The sequence below is a fragment of the Ascaphus truei genome, chromosome 5, assembly GCF_040206685.1.
Source record: "Ascaphus truei isolate aAscTru1 chromosome 5, aAscTru1.hap1, whole genome shotgun sequence".
NCBI classification, from domain to species: Eukaryota; Metazoa; Chordata; class Amphibia; order Anura; family Ascaphidae; genus Ascaphus; species Ascaphus truei.
Genome location: NC_134487.1, coordinates 433,905 through 452,881, shown reverse-complemented (window position 1 = coordinate 452,881; position 18,977 = coordinate 433,905). Strand labels below are relative to the sequence as shown.

The window sequence follows — 18,977 nt, the reverse complement described above, 5'->3', positions numbered from 1 at the left end:
CATTTAAAAACTTTAACCCACAACAGTTTCTGGATGACCTTACCAACTGCCCATGGCACAGATTCGATTTAATTCCCGACCCGGATTCTGCGCTCGACTATTTCCAATCCGAGTTCTTAAAACTCTGCGATACCCATGCTCCACTACGCAAAATAAGGGTACGGGGGGCCCACCTTCCATGGGTTTCAACTGACCTTATAGCACTCTACCAGTTCAGGGATGCCTTGTGGAAAAGCTACAAAGTAACTGGCACTACCAAGGATCTCAATCACTACAGATGCATGAGGAACATGTGCACAAGGCAAACAAGGCACGCAAAAGCACAATATTACTCTGACAATCTCCACCAAAATACATCAAACCCAGCTAACTTCTGGAAGGTTATCAGCAATATATTCCAGCCTCCTAACCATCAACAACCAAGTAATATCACTAAGGGGGATATTACTCTGACAAACCCCACTGACATTGCAAATGCATTCAATGATTACTTTGTGGGGTGTGCCACTAACTTATTAGCGAAATGCAGCCCAAACCACAAACCACAAACAAGGGTTGCGGGTTGAAGAAGCGCGTTAATCGCGCGAAACATATGTCGGGTCGGACGCCACACGAGTGACGTCACAGAGGAGCGGCGGCACATACAGCACACGCGGCTGATGCGGACCCATTTCAACTACACTAGCTGGAACCACGGCTTGTATACTCTCTCCCGTTGTTGTTTGGGTTCGCCGCAACCCTTATTTGTATAAGCAAAGGCTTGCAACATATGCTGGTGACCTATTAGGCTGCGCATTATTAGTGTGTTTATACACAATTCCACTGCAGGACACATACGGCACATGTGGTTGATGCGGTTTCACAACAGCCACACCAGCTGTAGCACGGCGTGTATATTCTCCCCAGTTGCTGTTTGGGTTCGCCGTAACCCTTATCTGTATAGGCAGGGACTGCAACATATGCTGGTGACCTATTAGGCTGTGAATGTTTAATATACATGCATATTTCAGTTGCAGGACTTCCTACTGTTCATTTAACAGCTCTCTAACTTGTGCCCTAACAGCAGCCGAATAAGAGAACAGCTACACCCTTATAGTTATCATACAATACCTGGGCAACTGTATTAATCAATACTGAGTCTACTATTATTCAGGTGGTGACTCTCTGGCATATATTAGCTATCGAAGGGCATATGTGTAGCCTCTGTGCATTTGTTGCAAATTTAGGTGTTGCTTTAAACAGATACAATTAATGCAGTCAATTTAACATCATTGTATGCGTTTATAAGATTAGCAACATTTTGCTTTCAAGATACTTATACCGCAAAGCCTATGTGAACACAGGAGGGGAAATGTAATCTCTGACTACAGTATTACAGTAGTAAATCAATCAGATATTTTCTTTTGTTCCCACTCCCCCGCTCCCATATGGGGATTTTGAACATTTTAGCATTTATTTTAACAATTAGGTGTGATATTTTGATGTATTAAATAATTTTTTGTTTTTCGTCGGTTCCATACTCTGACAGGGACTTTCTGTGCAGCCTTTAGCAATTAGGAATTACACACCCATATTTAGGTAAAGAGTGCAGACAAGTGGGGTTCTTCACTCAATATCTTTTGAGATCTCTTGGTCATATATGTTACACCTCCTCATTATCTACACCTACCTCATTATCTACAGGACTGTAATAATATATATATATAGGTGAGCGGTTGAATTTCTCTTCTAGAACTTTCAGTCCTACTAATTATTATTATTTTATTAATATTCAGAAAATTCAAGGGCAGTTTTGTATTTTTCTGTTGTGCAATCTATCAAAGTGCGTGTGGTTGGTTGATTGCTAACCTAACACACCTGGTGGGTGTCCCTATTTAAACAGAGGCTTCTAACGAATTCTGAGTTTGCGTATACTGACTGATCTGTGTGGTTGATTTGAAGTGCTGTTTTGTTTAAAGTGTGCAGTTAGAAACAGAAGCAGTTTGAACAAGGAAGCGGTTAAACAAGGTATAGTATATTGAAGTACAGTTTACTGTTAGTACTTATAAACTTCATAGTTGCTAGAATGAGTAGGATTGAAAATGCCACTCTATGCACATCTTGCCACATGTATGTGCATTTGGACCAGCTGTTCCAAGGAGCACACCGCTGTGAGAAGTGTGAGCAGGTGGTCTCTTTAGAGTCAGAGATTGCTGATCAAGAGGAAACTTGCAATATTGAGGGACATTGGCAATCTTGAAAGGGGTTTAGAGCTCACTGAGCAGGCCCTTGCTTTGACTAGTGGTGCAGATGATGGTGCTGTTAGGGAGGAGCAGGTAGGTAGCTTGGTTGCTGTTAGTGAGGAGCAGGTAGGTAGCTGGGTAACAGTTAGAAGGGGAAGCAGGGGCAATAGGGAGAGGCAGGTCGTTTCTGAGCTGACACATCCCAATAGATTTGCCATGTTGAGTGAAGATATTGGGAATGTTGGGGCAGAAATGGCAAGGCTGGGGGAGACTAATTCCTCTAGCAGCCAGGGGAATAGTTCCTCCAGCACAGTGGGGACTCGGGATGCTCAGATATAAAGAAAGATTGTGGTGGTAGGGGACTCCATTATTAGGAAGGTAGATAGGGCAATATGTTGCCATGACTGCATGAACTGAACAGTTTGTTGTCTCCCGGGTGCTCGGGTTCGGCACATTGCGGATCGGGTAGACAGATTGTTGGGGGGGAGAAGGGGGCTGGGATTGACGTGGTGGTCTTGGTACACGTTGGCACCAATGACAAAGTTAGAGAAAGATGGAGGGTCCTAAAAAATGATTTCAGGGATCTAGGCCAAAAGCTTAAGTCAAGGACCTCCAAGGTAGTATTTTCTGAAATACTACCAGTGCCATGCGCTACCGCAGGGAGACAGTCAGAGATCAGGGAGGTTAATGCATGGCTAAGAAAGTGGTGCAGGAAGGAGGGTTTAGGGTTTTTAGAGCACTGGGACTCCTTTTCTGAGAGGTGCCATCTATATTCTAGGGACAGATTGCACCTCAATGAAGAGGGATCTTCTGTGCTTGGGGGGGGGGAGAATGTTAAAAAAGTTGGAGGAGATTTTAAACTAGGATGGAGGGGGGAGGGGAATGAAACAGATAAACTAAATAGAATAGAGGAGGATAAAAAGGGGTTATGGAGATAGAATGGGGGCAAGTGCGAGTTTGACAAGCAGTGAGACACCCATAGTAAATACAGATAATACTAGAAAACTTCTAAAGACTAAACCAAGTGGGCGCAGAAAGGAAGGAGCAGATAAGATTTATTTATTTATTTATAAAATATTTTACCAGGAAGTAATACATTGAGAGTTACCTCTCGTTTTCAAGTATGTCCTGGGATAATAGTACAGGCTGAAAAAAACCCTGAAATGCATGCTTGCTTAATGCAAGAAGCCTGACAGATAAAATGGGGGAGCTTGAATTAATAGCTGCAAGGGAGCAGTATGATATCATAGGAATTACTGAAACATGGTGGGATGAAACTCATGACTGGACAGTTAATTTAGAGGGTTATTCCCTTTTTCGGAAGGATCGAACAAATAGAAGGGGAGGTGGAGTATGTTTATATGTTAAACCGGATCTAAAACCTATTATAAGGGATGATGTTTATGAAGGGAATGATGAAAATTTGGAGACCTTGTGGATAGAAATTAGCAGTGGAGGTAAAAGTATAAAGAAAATGTTTGTAGGGATATGCTATAAACCACCAACTATCTGTGAGATTGAGTAAGCTAAAATACATTTGCAATTGGAGAAGGCATCAAAACTGGGCCATGATTAATAATGGGGGGTTTCAACTATCCAGACAGACTGGGGCAATGAGATTAGCGTTACAACAAAAGGAAACAGGTTTTGGGGGGTTCTTAAAGACAATTATATGACCCAAATTATTGAGGAACCAACCAGGAGAGGTGCAGTACTGGATTTGGTCATATCAAACAATGTACAAGTAATAACAAATATTGAAGTCCTGGAACATTTGGGTAACAGTGATCATAACATGGTCTCATTTGAAATAAATGATCAAAAAACAGATTACTTGGGTTCAACAAAGACTTTAAACTTTGGAAAGGCAGATTTTAATAAACTGAGGTCTAATCTAGTAGTAATACAATGGGATGATGTTTTTGCAGGGAAAAATGTAGAAGAGAAATGGGCAGTCTTTAAAACATTGTTAGAAAAGCACAATTATCAGTGTATACCCTTGGGTAATACCCTATTTCCTCAATTGTAAGACGCACCCTTGATTTAATAAAAAAAAATTGGGAAAAAAAATCCCACTATATAAATGTGCAGAATTTTTTTATTTTAACTAGAAGGGTCACATGACACTTCAATAACCAATGGGGAGAGAGAGGCAGGCACAGAATGGGGAGCAACAGGCAGAATGGGGGGAGAGAGAAAATGGAGGGAAAGGGGGGAGAGAATGGGAGGGAAGGGTGAGGAAGGAAGGTATGGGAGAGAATGGGAGGGCACACACAGACCAGAGAGAGACAGATATGGCAGGGGCAGTGGGGGGGGGGGTGTGTGGGGATTTTTCTTACCCTTTTGCTGTCAGAGCAGCCAGCATCAGATTTCAAAGCAGTGAGAGAGTGAAGCATGAGAGCAGTAAGAACAGGATGGGTAGTAAGGTGTCCTGGATAAATAAACACACTAGCCATTTACATTTAGTGGCCCTTATTATGATGTTACCAAGTACTGTACCTTTTTATTCCTGTACTCATTGCTTTCCTTAAAGTAAAAAGAACATGTTCTAACAATCTCCTCTCTTGCTTTTGCTAGCAGAGAGAGAGACACACACACACACGCAAACAGAGTGACACACGCAAACACATACAGAGACACACACAGAGAGAGAGAGAGAGAGAGAGAGAGAGAGAGACACACACATACAGAGACACACAGACAGAGAGAGACACACACAGAGACAAACACACAGAGAGACACGCACACACAAACAGAGAAACACACACATACAGAGACACACACATACAGAGACAAACACAGAGAGAGAGAGAGACACGCACACACAAACAGAAAACACACACATACAGAGACACACACATACAGAGACAAACACAGAGAGAGAGAGAGAGACACACAAACATACAGAGACACACAGACAGAGAGAGACACACACAGAGACAAACACAGAGAGAGAGAGAGACACGCACACACACACACAAACAGAGAGACACACACATACAGAGACACACACAGAGAGGGAGAGAGAGGGACACGCACACACACACAAACAGAGACACACAGACAGAGAGAGAGACACACACAGAGACAAACACACAGAGAGAGAGAGACACGCGCACACACACACACAAACAGAGAGACACACACATACAGAGACAAACACAGAGAGGGAGAGAGAGAGACACGCACACACACACAAACAGAGACACACAGACAGAGAGAGAGACACACACAGAGACAAACACACAGAGAGAGAGAGACACGCACACACACAAACAGAGAGACATACACATACAGAGACACACACATACAGAGACAAACACAGAGAGGGAGAGAGAGAGACACACACAAACACATACAGAGACACACAGACACATACAGAGACAAACACAGAGAGAGAGAGAGAGAGACATACAGAGAGTGACAAACACATAGAGACACACAGAGAGAGACACACAGACACACCCAGAGACACAGCTACCTCTGCACCTCCTGCATTTCACATGGGGATTCGGGAAGTGGGGGGGGGGGGCTTCTGGGCAATGTTGATGTGCCCTGACAGACATCTCCGATCCCTCTGCACCTCATGGGGAGGGAAGGGGAGGGGGGCGGGAAGGGGAGGGGAGGAGGGAAGGGGGGCGGGAAGGGGAGGGGGGAGAGAAGGGGAGGGGGGAGAGAAGGGGAGGGGGGTGGGAAGGGGAGGGGAGGAGGGTGACCGCAGCCATGTGCTGTTCATGCACACTGTGAATATCCCGGCCGGCATCTGCAGCAGCGCCCCCTAGCGCATTTTTTTTAAATACATCGATTCTAAAACGCAGAGCTATTTCAGCCATGTAAAAATAGGAAAAAAAGTGCGTCCTAGAATCAAGGAAATACGGTAAGTATAAAATAAATACGTCAAAACCAATGTGGCTAAATAAACAGGTAGGGGAGGAAATGGACAAGAAGAGGAAGGCGTTTAGATTCTTTAAGTCAGAAGGGACAGAGACATCGTATCAGAATTATAAGGAATGTAACAAAAATTGCAAAAGGGCAATCAAATTAGCAAAAATGGATAATGAAAAAAGGATTGCAATAGAAAGTAAGATCAACCCTAAAAAGTTCTTTAAGTACCTTAATAACAAAAAAATGAGAAAAGAAAATATAGGACCCTTTCAGTGTGAGATGGGTAGGCAGATTATTGGAGATAAGGAAAAAGCTGAGGTATTAAACACATTCTTTGCCTCTGTGTTTACCAGGGAAGAATCGAGTTCAATAGTAGTGCCGCAGGAGGAAGCCACAACCTCCATATTAATGAACAATTGGGTAACTGAGGAAGAAGTTCATAAGCGGCTTGATAAAATTAAAGTAAATAAGGCACCTGGCCCCGATGGCATACATCCAAGAGTTCTCAAGGAGTTAAGCTCAGTAATAGCCAAACCATTATATTTAATATTCAAGGACTCCATTTCCACAGGCTCAGTACCACAAGACTGGCGTAAAGCAGATGTGGTGCCTATATTTAAAAAGGGAGCTAGATCACAACTGGGGAATTACAGACCTGTAAGCCTGACTTCAATAGTGGGGAAACTACTTGAAGGTTTAATACGGGATAATATTCAGGAATATCTAAAGAAAACAAAATTATTAGTAATAGTCAGCATGGATTTATGAAGGATAGATCATGCCAAACTAACCTTATTTGTTTCTTTGAGGGGGTAAGTAGGAATTTAGACCAGGGTAATGCAGCTGATTTGGTCTACTTAGATTTTGCAAAGGCTTTTGATACGGTTTCACACAAGAGGTTGGTGTACAAAATAAAGAAAATTGGACTTAGTAATAATAAATTAACCTGGATTGAAAACTGGTTAAAAGGACAGACAACAGAGGGTTGTCATAAATTGAACTTTTTCAGGTTGGGCTAAAGTCGTGAGTGGAGTACCTCAGGGATCGGTACTGGGACACCTGCTTTTTAACTTGTTTATTAATGACCTTGAGGTTGGCATCAAGAGCAAAGTCTCCATCTTTGCTGATGATACTAAATTGTGTAAGGTAATAGAAACAGAGTAGGATGTAATTCCTCTTCAGAAGGACTTGGAGAGATTGGAAACGTTGGCAGGTAAATGGCAGATTAGGTTTAATACAGATAAATGTAAGGTTATGCATTTGGAATGCAAGAATAAACAGGCGACTTACAAATTAAATGGGGATAAATTGGGGGAATCCTTGATGGAGAAGAATTTAGGAGTGCTTGTAGACAGCAGGCTTAGCAATAGTGCCCAAAGTCATGCAGTAGCTGCAAAGGCAAACAGGATCTTATCTTGCATTAAACGGGCAATGGATGGAAGGGAAGTAAACATAATTATGCCCCTTTACAAAGCATTAGTAAGACCACACCTTGAACATGGAGTACAATTTTGGGCACCACTCCTTAGAAAAGACATTATGGAACGAGAGAGTGCAGAGAAGAGCCACCAAATTAATAAAGGGGATGGACAATCTATCTTATGAAAGGCTAGCTAAATTAGATTTATTTACATTAGAAAAGAGGCGTCTAAGAGGGGATATGATAACTATATACAAATATATTCGGGGACAATACAAGGAGCTTTCAAAAGAACAATTCATCCCACGGGCAGTACAAAGGAATCGGGCCATCCCTTAAGGTTGGAGGAAAGGAGATTTCACCAGCAACAAAGGAAAGGGTTCTTTACAGTAAGGGCAGTTAAAATGTGGAATTCATTAGCCATGGAGACTGTGAGGGCAGATACAATAGATTTGTTCAAAAAAAGGTTAGACATCTTTTTTTAGAAAGGAAAGGTATACAGGGATATACCAAATAAGTAAACATGGGAAGGATGTTGATCCAGGGATTAATCCGTTTGCCAATTCTTGGAGTCAGGAAGGAATTTATTTTCCCCTTATGAGATAGCATTGGATATCTGGGTTTTTTTTGTTTGCCTTCCTCTGAATCAACAAGTAGGTATAGATATAGGATAAAGTATCTGTTGTCTAAATTTAGCATAGGTTGAACTTGATGGACATACGTCTTTTTTCAATCTCATCTACTATCTATGTAAAGTATGTGCTTGTCTTCATAACAACCATCAATACCATCCTAACAAACAGAACAGATATACTGTACATGTTTGTGTTCACATTCTCACCTGTGTGTATTCTCTGATGTCTCATTAGTGAGCTGCGTTCTCTGAAGCTTTTTCCACATTCCAGACACACATGGGTCTTCTGAGCACTGTGGTTTCTGTGATGGTTATTGAGTTTGGCTAGGTCACTGATTCTCTCCCCACTCTCATACATCTTCTCTCCTGTGTGGCTTTTCTGGTGAGCTACAAGTTGTGATCTCCGAGAGAAGCTTTTTTCACACCGAGAACATTTATAGGGCTTCTCTCTTCTGTGAATTTTCTGGTGCTGGAAAAGGCTGGAATAGCGAGTGAAGCATTTCCCACAGTCAGGACAAATGTTCAGAGTCTTTGGAGTGTGAGTTCTCAGGTGTCTGACGAGAGAGGACTTGAGACCAAACCTCCTCCCACATTCTGTGCACATGTAGAGTTTCTCCCCTGTGTGGATTCTCTGATGTACAATGAGGGATGACTTGCGAGTGAAGCTTTTGCCACAGTCAATGCACAGATAGCGCTTCTCTCCGCTGTAAATTCTCCTGTCCGTTTGATCACATCTACCCCAAAAGTCTATTGTACATTCACCGTTTCCCATTTTACCTGGGCTATTCTCCTCTGAGGCTCCGTTAAGGTTCTCCTCTTTCTTGTGTGGCCTCAGATACTCTTCATCACCATATTCCGATACCCCATCTATTAAGTCAGGATGTGTCTGATGGTTTTCACTCTGATTATCAGTTGAGAATCCATTATCTGGGAATGGGGGAGGGAAACAAGGTAATGTAAGATTAATTATTAATATCAATATGTGCTTAAATGTAAAGTAAAGGGTAAAAGAATAAAAGCAGTTAAAAATCAGAGACTGCAATTCAGTTACTTAAAACATGTGTCTACCTACTGTAGTCTGCCAGTACTGCCTCACTGGTTTGTAGTTAAGTAATAATTAGGACTTTCACCATGGCCTTTACCCAGCCAGGGCATTATTGGCCATAAAGACTCTGTTTTCAGTGCATTATTGTTAGTACAGGCTGGATGTATGATTTTGTGCATTTTTCTTTTAAATCATTTTAAATAATCACACTGTTCTGCTGCCTTTTGTCCCCACACCATTCTTCTGCTAAAATCAATTTACCCTCTTCACTCCACTGCAGCCATTCTAACCTTCTAGGCTTCTCTCCTCGGGTACAAATCTCTCTGCTTTGCTCAATAAGCATTTTATTCTTCAAATGTGAGTGCAGGGATTCTGACTTTGTCTTGCTTGTGAGTGTGTAGTAATGTAAGAATTGAAGTCTGCAATTTCAGCAAAAACTGTAATTTGATATTATAAACTGTTTCGCCTAGATGTGTATGTAGGTGCGTGTATACACATGTATATACAATATTAGTCAGCCCATTGTGTGAACAGATGGCAAGATACCATCTGAAACTCAAACCAGTCAGTGATGATAAATTCTAACACCTCAATGAGACATCCTCTCTCAGTTAAACTGTTTCAAAGAAATTGATTAAGATCTTCCAAATAGAAATTGAACACATGGTTAATTCAGAGCATAAGACCCTCAAACTGGTATTGAAAGCTCAGAGAGTTGTGAGACCAGTTGCTTTTTCCAACAGAAGAAAAGTTTCCAGAAAGCAGCTTCAGAGGGATGACCTGAATGATTAAGTGAAGAAACTCCTCAAGAACACAAGATATGCGCAGGAGGATGAGGTTAATATATATATCTGTATGCAGGGGCACATGCACGGTTCCACGGAGAATGACTGAATTATGCTGTAGCTCCCGGGAACCGCGACCACAAAACACATCCCGCACCAAATAGAACAGCGAATCACAGCTTATTCGGGCACCAGAGATTCCCAAGCAGCCAAAGAGATGCCTTCCAGGCAGACAAAAAAAAGCGGATTCTGAGGAGTTAACTCTATTCTTTCAGTGGAGTGAGCGCTCCACCACAACACAGGGAAATGCGTTGCCCGTCCTCCTCAGACTCAGTGCTGGAAGGAGAGCAGCCCCAATATTTCACTAAAAAGGACTTAAGAGTCTATTTCAGACAATTACCAACACATTACATCAGGAATTACAAAAGGCAAAATCAGAATTTCAAAAAGACCTAAATGACCTAGAAGAAAGAACCAGCAATATAGAGAACAAAATGGAGGAATTTCTGCAATGGCATGCAGCTACTGATGATGAAATCCTCAAGTTAAAAGATGATATCCTCCCTTAAAAATATCATTGAGGACAATGAAAACCGAGAGGAGACAACATCTCTGTATCAGGAATGTACCTGAAAATGTTCTCAATGACGATATGCAAACTTACCTGGACAGGCTGTTCCATTCTCTGATCCCAGACCTGACGGATGAAATGCTCTGCCTGGACAGAGTTCATAGGGCACTAGGCCCTAAATTAAAAGACCCAAACAGGATAAGAGACGTAATCAACAAACTCCACTACTTCTCCATGAAGGAGCAAATAACCGGAGCCTGCAAAAATAAACCCGATCTGATGTTTGAAGAGGCCCAAATCAAGATCTTTAATGACCTGGCAACCTCAACGATTAACAAAAGACGGGAGCTGAGACGACTAACAATGATCCTACGAGAAAAAGGCATTAAATACCGCTGGGGATTGCCGTTCAGATTAGTCGTGATGAAAGAGCGCACACTACACTCAACGCTCCCCAAGAGATGCAGACACCTTCCTTCGGGGCCTAAAGTTGTCTGCCTGTAAGAGCTGAGACGAGGCCAAGAGAATCAGAGACCTGCCCGCTCAAAACCCACAACAGAATGGTCCAAAGTAGGGGAGAGACGAAGCTCCTCTTGGTCCTCCCCATTAACGAATCAACAGCCATAAGACCAACCAGTTGACGTTAGCTGATTTAAGATGTGAGGGCTCCCACTCCCCTTCCCCCCCTCTCTGTCGAGAGAGGAGAGGGGAAGACTCACTTTGGAGAAGACAACCTCTGCTGGATTGTGGAGTCCCCGCAAACTCACTGCCACAACCAAAGATACCTAAACAACAGTATCTGAGGCGGTTGGACACAAGGATGGAAAGGTGACCTAGGATCCCCTGACAGAACTTGTTTTGCTCCAGTATCGCAACCGTTTATCTTCTCCCTTCAACATTGTGGTCCCTAGTCTAGGACTTGATGTCCGGGTGTCAGACCCATAGGCCCTCTTCACTCCCCCCACAAGACCAACACCAGGGATCTGGGCTATCTGGGGAGTAAAAATGTGGGTAGGAGAGGGGGGCTTGGGGTGTGGGAAAGCTATCCGGTAAAAAAAATTGCCAGTCTGTTTGTTTCTATTGTTTAAATGGTTAAAAACAGGGAGGGGATAGGGAGTGATGGTTAACTATTAGTTTACTGATCCTACATTTTTTATTATGCCCTTTATAGGTCTGAAACGGCATGGACCACTAACTGAAGTGGCCGGGTCCCGGACTAGCCACCAGTAGCTTCACCCCTGTTCCGGACCGCCATGCCCCCCATGGAATTAGCCATTCCTTCTGACTGCCGATTCCCTATGCAGTCAGTGTTAATTAGTTAATTTATTGTTAGGTCACCCTCAGTGGTCTCCCCTTCCTCCCTCATTCCACATCCCACTTATTTTGCCCCCATTTCCCCCCTTCCAGGGAGAGATCAACAACACAGACTTAAGCCATAATCAGGCAGGGCTACAACATTACATCCCAAAAGGAATCCTTAAAAGATCCGAACCCCTTGAACTGTAAAATTAGTGCCCAATCATCCTCATTATTGAAATTATTTAGATAAATGAAAAAGGGTCTCAACACAAACCGAAAACTCTGTATCGGTCTTTCTGAACTGAAAGCGGTCGCGAGGCGACATAATATTTCTCCAAAAAACTCACTTTGGAAAGAGTGATCCCCGGCGATATTTAGCAAACATTTCCCTAAAAGTTTTTTTGCTTCAGGACCAGCCAAGAAAGCTGGCGTATCTACAGGCATACCCCGCATTAACGTACGCAATGGGACCGGAGCATGTATGTAAAGCGAAAATGTACTTAAAGCGAAGCACTACCTTTTTCCACTTATCGATGCATGTACTGTACTGCAATCATCATATATGTGCATAACTGATATAAATAACGCATTTGTAACAGGCTCTATAGTCTCCCCGCTTGCGCACAACTTCGGTACAGGTAGGGTACCGGTATTGCTGTTCAGGACGTGCTGACAGGCGCATGTGTGAGCTGCCGTTTGCCTATTGGGCGATATGTACTTACTCGCGAGTGTACTTAAAGTGAGTGTACTTAAAGCGGGGTATGCCTGTATTCTTTTTCCCCATAACCGCCCCTCCCTGTCTTCTTTTTTTGTATCCCCCCCCCCCCCAAAAAAAAAAATTATTAATAAAATAATAAAGTAAAAAAACAAAAAACAAAGTAAAAAAAAAAGAGACATTCCATTCCTGGTCGATAAAGTTAAATTAGATAAAGATGGCAGAAACATTATAATTACAAGTTCCCTGGTGGCGAAGACCTCACTTTAGCAAATGTAGCATTTAGCATATGCCCCAAATGATAAACAACAAACAATTTTTTCCCAACTGTCCAATTAAGAACCCCGAATCAGTGATTCTTGGAGGAGACTTTAATACAGTCCTTAACTGTGATATAGACAAATCATCACACCCTGGTCCAGCCCAAGTCCTCAAAACCTTACATTTATCTAAAAAACTCAAAGATCTTATCAAAGGATTCCCTTTGACTAACATACAGTATGAAGGGCACAACACCAAAGACAAAGGGACTATTTGTTTGACTCCCCTCCCCCTTGACACGTACTCCAGAATTTACTATTTTTTAGTTAGCCCAGTTATGGTCCCTTTCATTTTGGTCTCCGACATTGGTCCAATTACCTGGTCTGACCATGCCCCAAGCCAAATGGACCACTCTCTCAAAGAAGTGCGCTTTCCCAACTTTTTGAAAACGAAATTATTTACTACTCAATTGCCCAGAAGTTAAGAAAATTAACTCCAATCTTAATTATGATTTCATGCTTAATACCAGCACTGTCTCTACCTCCTCCCTTTGGGAAGCCCACAAAGCCTCTATTAGAGGTTATTTTATATCCCTTGTCTCCCATTAAAAAAAAAGCAAAAACTGCAAACCATTCTAGATCTACAAAACAAAATCAAACAATTAGAACAAATCCACAAAATCACTCCTAAAAAGAAAATCACTCCTAAAAAGAAAATCACTCCTAAGATTAACAGGAGCTAGGGAAGATTACCACCCAGATGTCCAAAGCATTGATCACTGTTATCCCTAAAGAAGGGAAAGACCCCAAGCAATGTGAAAGTTACAGGCCAATATCACTTCTCAACTTGGACCTAAAAGATTGTAGCAAAATTCTGGCCAATCGCTTTAACTCTATTCTGCATAGACTGATGGATTTCGATCAGGTAGGTTTCATCAGGGATAGACAGGCCCCAGATAACACCAGGAAAATCATCAACAATCTATGTGAATGTAAAAAAAAAAAAAAAAATCAAAACACATCCTCAGCCTAGATGCTGAAAAAGCATGTGATGGAATTAGTAGGAATAGGGGGAACACTTAGGCGCAAGGAAATGAATTAGAATATTGTGGTGTCCTTAACTCTAAATGAAATAATAAATGTAAATGGATTAACAATAATCGTTAACCCTACAGTGATTGTGCACAGATACAACCGTGTGATAATGATTGGATGCTGAAATAGTCCCAAAGAGTTCCAAGGATGCAGATAACTGGAACCAGCCGTTGCTAAGCACATGAAAAAGCTGCAAGTAGGTCAAGCACATTGAAATAGCGCTGAAGGGCTGCTCCTCTGCTACCCGTGTGCCCTCTCCCTCTCCTACCCAGACCCGCTGGGTGTGCGGAAAGGACCACCTTCTACTGGGGAGTTGGTTTGGTAGCCTTTAGACCTCTACTGCTCTCAATCTCCAGCGCACTGCTATGCCTCTCGCGAGAGAATCCGCCGTCGGAGGGGGCTGGTGCTGGTGTCTGGTGCCAAAGATTTACTCGATCAGAGAGGGTATGTTGGTGCACGCGCAGAACGCCGAGACGCAGGGTGTGTGACGTAACCCTACGCGTTTCGCGGATTGATCCGCTTCTTCAGGGGTAAGATGTTTTGTTTTTTATGTCTGTTATATCACTCACTTTGGGTAGTTAGTGATTTTTTAGATGGCAGCCCAAAATATTTATATCACATTTTATTGTTATTAGGGTGTCAATATTGATATTTATCAATTGTATTCTGAATAGCGCTGCACAGCTTGCAGTTTTTCCTCAGAATATTGTGGTGTGCCAAGTTGCTTGAAATACAAACAATCCAATGTATAAAATGCATAGCACATAATACAATGTAGATGACCGCGCACGGTCTGGGCATTGGGCTTTGATGTGGCCCGCTTTGTTGCAGTGATAACAACACCGCTTCTGCCGGAACTCCTCCGCCGCCGGTGGATTACCTCCCGCAAGAGGCTGCTGAATCCAAGGCGGAGTTGTTAGAGCATCGGGCTCGTTCCGGAGCTTCTCCGCCGCCGTGGACTACCTCCCGCAAGAGGATGAGTCCAGAGCGGAGTTGCTCGAGCGCTGTGCTCAGGGAGGGGGTGCTCAGGGAGCTCGTTCCGCTCCGCCTGGGACCACGTCTCTCCCCACGCAGACATCAGTGCTAGCTCTTCCAGGGAAAACGGACTGGCCGCCGCAACGGCCGATACCCCTCCTGCTGCAAGACTCCCGTGGTCTCGGAGATCACCCGCTCCCTTCGCAAGTCTCTGCCATCCCAGAGCTGGGTCCATTCCCTGCTCTCCGGGCGGATTGGTGGTTACAGCGGCTGCAGCTGTGGATCTAAGCTCAGCCGGCCGGGTTTCATGTTCTCCGATCACCGCCTCCCTTTCAGCTCTACCGGCTGCAGGTTCCCGCTCGGTCTTGATACATTCCTCCGGTCTCGGTGCCCGGCTCCAGTCAGACGGATGGCCGGCACTTGCGCTCCGGAGGCAATGCTTCTCACAAGTAGGGGAAAAGTGAGGTGGTGTCATATCTCGTGTTATATGTTGTACAACCGTGTGTTCAATATTATTAGCCTTAGGAACTCGCAATTCACCCGAGTTCCAACTGTATTACAGAATCCCGTAGTAAACTGTAATACAGGTTCAATTCAATCCCGCCGCTGCCACCAGTTTATTATAAGCCTGTCACGGTAGCTAGTGATAGGTTATAATATAGATAAAATATCTGGGTTGAATTGAACATGACTTAGATATAATAAATATAGTTTATTCCTTAGATAGGTGAACACACATGATGGTACAAATAACAGACAAAATATAGCACTTACTTAGGGTTTGGACAATGAAGCAATCAGGTACAGGATTGGCAATTCATTCAGCAATACAGGATACAAATGAAGACATCACGAAGACAATGGGTATAGGGTTTACACTGGTTTATATGTGGTTTCAGTCCTATACACTGTCATTGAGTGCAAGTCATTGGAGGACAATTATCTGCACCCAATCCCTCCTTGCCAGCTAACGTGAGAACATTGTTAGATCATGCCCCCCAGCTAGTTGGCACATGCGCACCTCTGGCCCTTGGGGTCTCATTTCTTTAGCCCGACACAAAAGTCAGGGCGCCTTAAAGTCTACCAGCCTGGTATCTGGTCAGGAAATCCTTTGTCTGTAAGTGTGAATTACAGCACTTACAGACCACTCAAGCCCTGCGTTTCTCCGCCCTAATGTATACAACTAGAGTGGTTGAGCCTCCTAAGCATTAACATTAAGCAGTGCCAGTGACTTTTGCGGGCTTTTATCCCCGCTTTGAAACACAATACATTTATTTATTTATTATATATATATATGAACAAAAAAACAGAGAGTGCATGCCCCATAGTGTAACACTGTAACATTTAATATGGGGAGGGAATGGTGGGGGGATTAAAAACACTCACAATATATAAGTGAAATTAAGGCAATATGTGATATATAATCACCACCGAGGCAGGTAACATCTGATGACAGGTATGCAGTCCAACACCAACTGGAACAGGGCACCCGACAGCGTTAAAGTCCTCCATATAATGTGGTATCAGAGCAGGCCTCGATATTACATCCTGCACTCTCCGGCCGTAAAGAGTGCTCACAGCGTGATGACGCAAGGTACGTCCGGCGCGTTTCGTCGCAACAAATGCAACTTTATCAAAGGGACATTCCCTTTGATAAAGTTGCATTTGTTGCGACGAAACGCGTCAGGGACGTACCTTGCGACATCGCGTCATCACGCTGTGTGCACTGTTTTATATATTAAAATAGTCAGTTCGGCTGGGCCGAGCGGGCCGAAACTTGCCAGACCCTCATGCCGGAGGGGACTCTCCATGGTGGCCAAGTTTCATCTCACTGCGACACACCGGACCGGAGTTACACAATTAAAGTTTAAAAGCACTTCTGGAACACGAGGCTTTTTTCTGCCATGCAAGTCAATGGCAGAAACCCAAACTTTGCAATTACCCTGACTCCGTTCTGTTGCCCCGAGAGGGTCGGTATTTGCCATGCAATCCTGCCGGAACTAGGACTACATGGTGGCCGAATCTCAGCCCTCTAGGTTGAACAGAACCGGAGTTATGGGTTCCAGGTGTCTGCTCACTCTGACTTAGCCGTTTTTACTCGCGGCTTTTACCTCCGCCATTAGAGTCTATGGTGCGACCCTTATAACGAGCACGACCCTTTACCGGGGTCATTAACTCTGGGACCTGTTTGGGGTCGTGTGAGGGGGTTCCTAGGGTCTAGGGGCAAACAAATTTGATTCCTGGGTGCCCAAGAACCTAAGTTTCCAACGCCAATTGAACCTGACCTTGACCGGGGAGTGATCAAAGCTCTCTTCAGATAATGTATCTGCTATTGCAGTCTGCGGTTTGGATGGCTGCCAACCCGTTCCTGGAGGTCGACCTCGAGGAATCTCCATTGAAATGAATGGCTCCATTGACTTTCAATGGGAAACCGCCGCTCCTCCTCTTGGGCGCCACCTGCATGTCTTCTATGATAACGAGCCCAAATCTCCATACGGTTACATGGGGCTGTAATGGCGACCTATGGAGAGACTGCAAAATTGAGCCTGCAAAGGCGGGAAAAGGGACAAAGGGCCATAAACACAAAATTAACATTAACCTTTTCCCTTCCGCCTGGATCCCAGTGTAGGTGGTTGCTGCATACACTGCAAAGGTACAAACTCCAATAATTGTACCAATATACACATCTAGCAAATAAAACAGTTTGCCATGAGGCAGGGGAATAAAAATACATTAATTCCCTCTAAATGTGGGAATAGGATAACCAAGGGACGTACCTTTTGGTTGTGAAGCAGGGGAACATATGTATTGTAAGTACAGCTCGGGTTAACCCCTCACTTCCCAGAGGGTGGAAGGGGGTGCCTAATGGGGGTGACCCCTTTATTACTCGCTTGGCACCCCTCCCCCGTCACAGATACATAATATATACACGATTTTCTACACCTATTAGTGCTTTTTTTCACTTTTTACATGTGATAGAATTAGCTGGTCTTTCCTAAATAAAACCCTGAACGAATTCGGATTTACTGGCCCCTTCCTGACAGCCTCCTTAAGGCTACGCTTATAGTGCCGGCGACGGTGACGTCAGGCTGCGCTTATAGTGCCAGCGACAGTGACGTCAGGCTGCGCTTATAGTGCCAGCGACAGTGACGTCAGGCTGCGGTCGCTGGTAAAATCAAATTGAGATGACTTCCAGCAACCGCGACCAAGTGTTCGCGCAGCGCTTACTATAAGCGCACGCATTTGTTTTGATGCGACGATGCTGTCGCTGGCACTATAAGCGCAGCCTAAAACTATCATGAGCAGACCCAAGATTAATAAGAATCTTGTGAAAAACAAAAAGCGCAACAGATAAATTGATGAAACAACTAAAAATGTAAAATCAAATGCTGCCTAAACACCTGTGGTTTCCCTAAACCACATTAACTACTGAACTAAACATACTGGTGTTCATGGCGCGATATTGATAAATAGTGCAATATAATGTGCAGATAACCCAGTGATAAAAAAATATAAACACTGATTACACATCTACTGCTGCTCCATGGGACCGAATCCTCTGGGCTGTAGGCTCCTGGTTAACCTAATATGAAGAAAACACAAATGCCAGCACAATAGTGCATTAACATTTACTTGATGCAAAACATAAAAGGAACAAAAAGAAAGACACACAAACTATGATCATCCTAGATGTGACAATGTAGGAAATCAGGAATCTAGAGAAAGTTTTAAACCAAGAAGAATTCATTTTAATATGAATCATCCTGAAAACAGGGATAAGGTGTTTCATCCATATCATAAACAAGATAACTATTATAGAGGGAGGCCAGAATATGACCACCCACACAATTATAGATATGGATAAACAGAATTACAGACATGGAAGAAAAAATAGGGAGCATGAAAGAAATTTTAAGAAACACCATTTTAAATATTTCAGTTACTCTCCAAAATCAGATTCGGTGTTTCAACAAGGGTGGCATGTAAAAAATGATTCTGCAGGCCCTAAATTTGACAATACCAAACCACACTATCATGGGCAAAATAAGAAATGTGATTTGGGTTGGAAGG

General features: G+C 43.4%; 1 protein-coding gene across 5 annotated transcripts in view; it reads right to left on the bottom strand.

The window, feature by feature from the left end:
• LOC142494775 (uncharacterized) overlaps positions 1–18,977 on the bottom strand; it is a 98,650-nt gene that overhangs the window by 35,738 nt on the left and 43,935 nt on the right. For all 5 annotated transcript variants that reach the window (XM_075599219.1, XM_075599216.1, XM_075599215.1 and 2 more), the window contains exon 4: positions 8,369–9,088. In XM_075599219.1, coding sequence (XP_075455334.1) covers positions 8,369–9,088 — 720 coding nt within the window. The remainder of the gene's footprint in view (positions 1–8,368; positions 9,089–18,977) is intronic.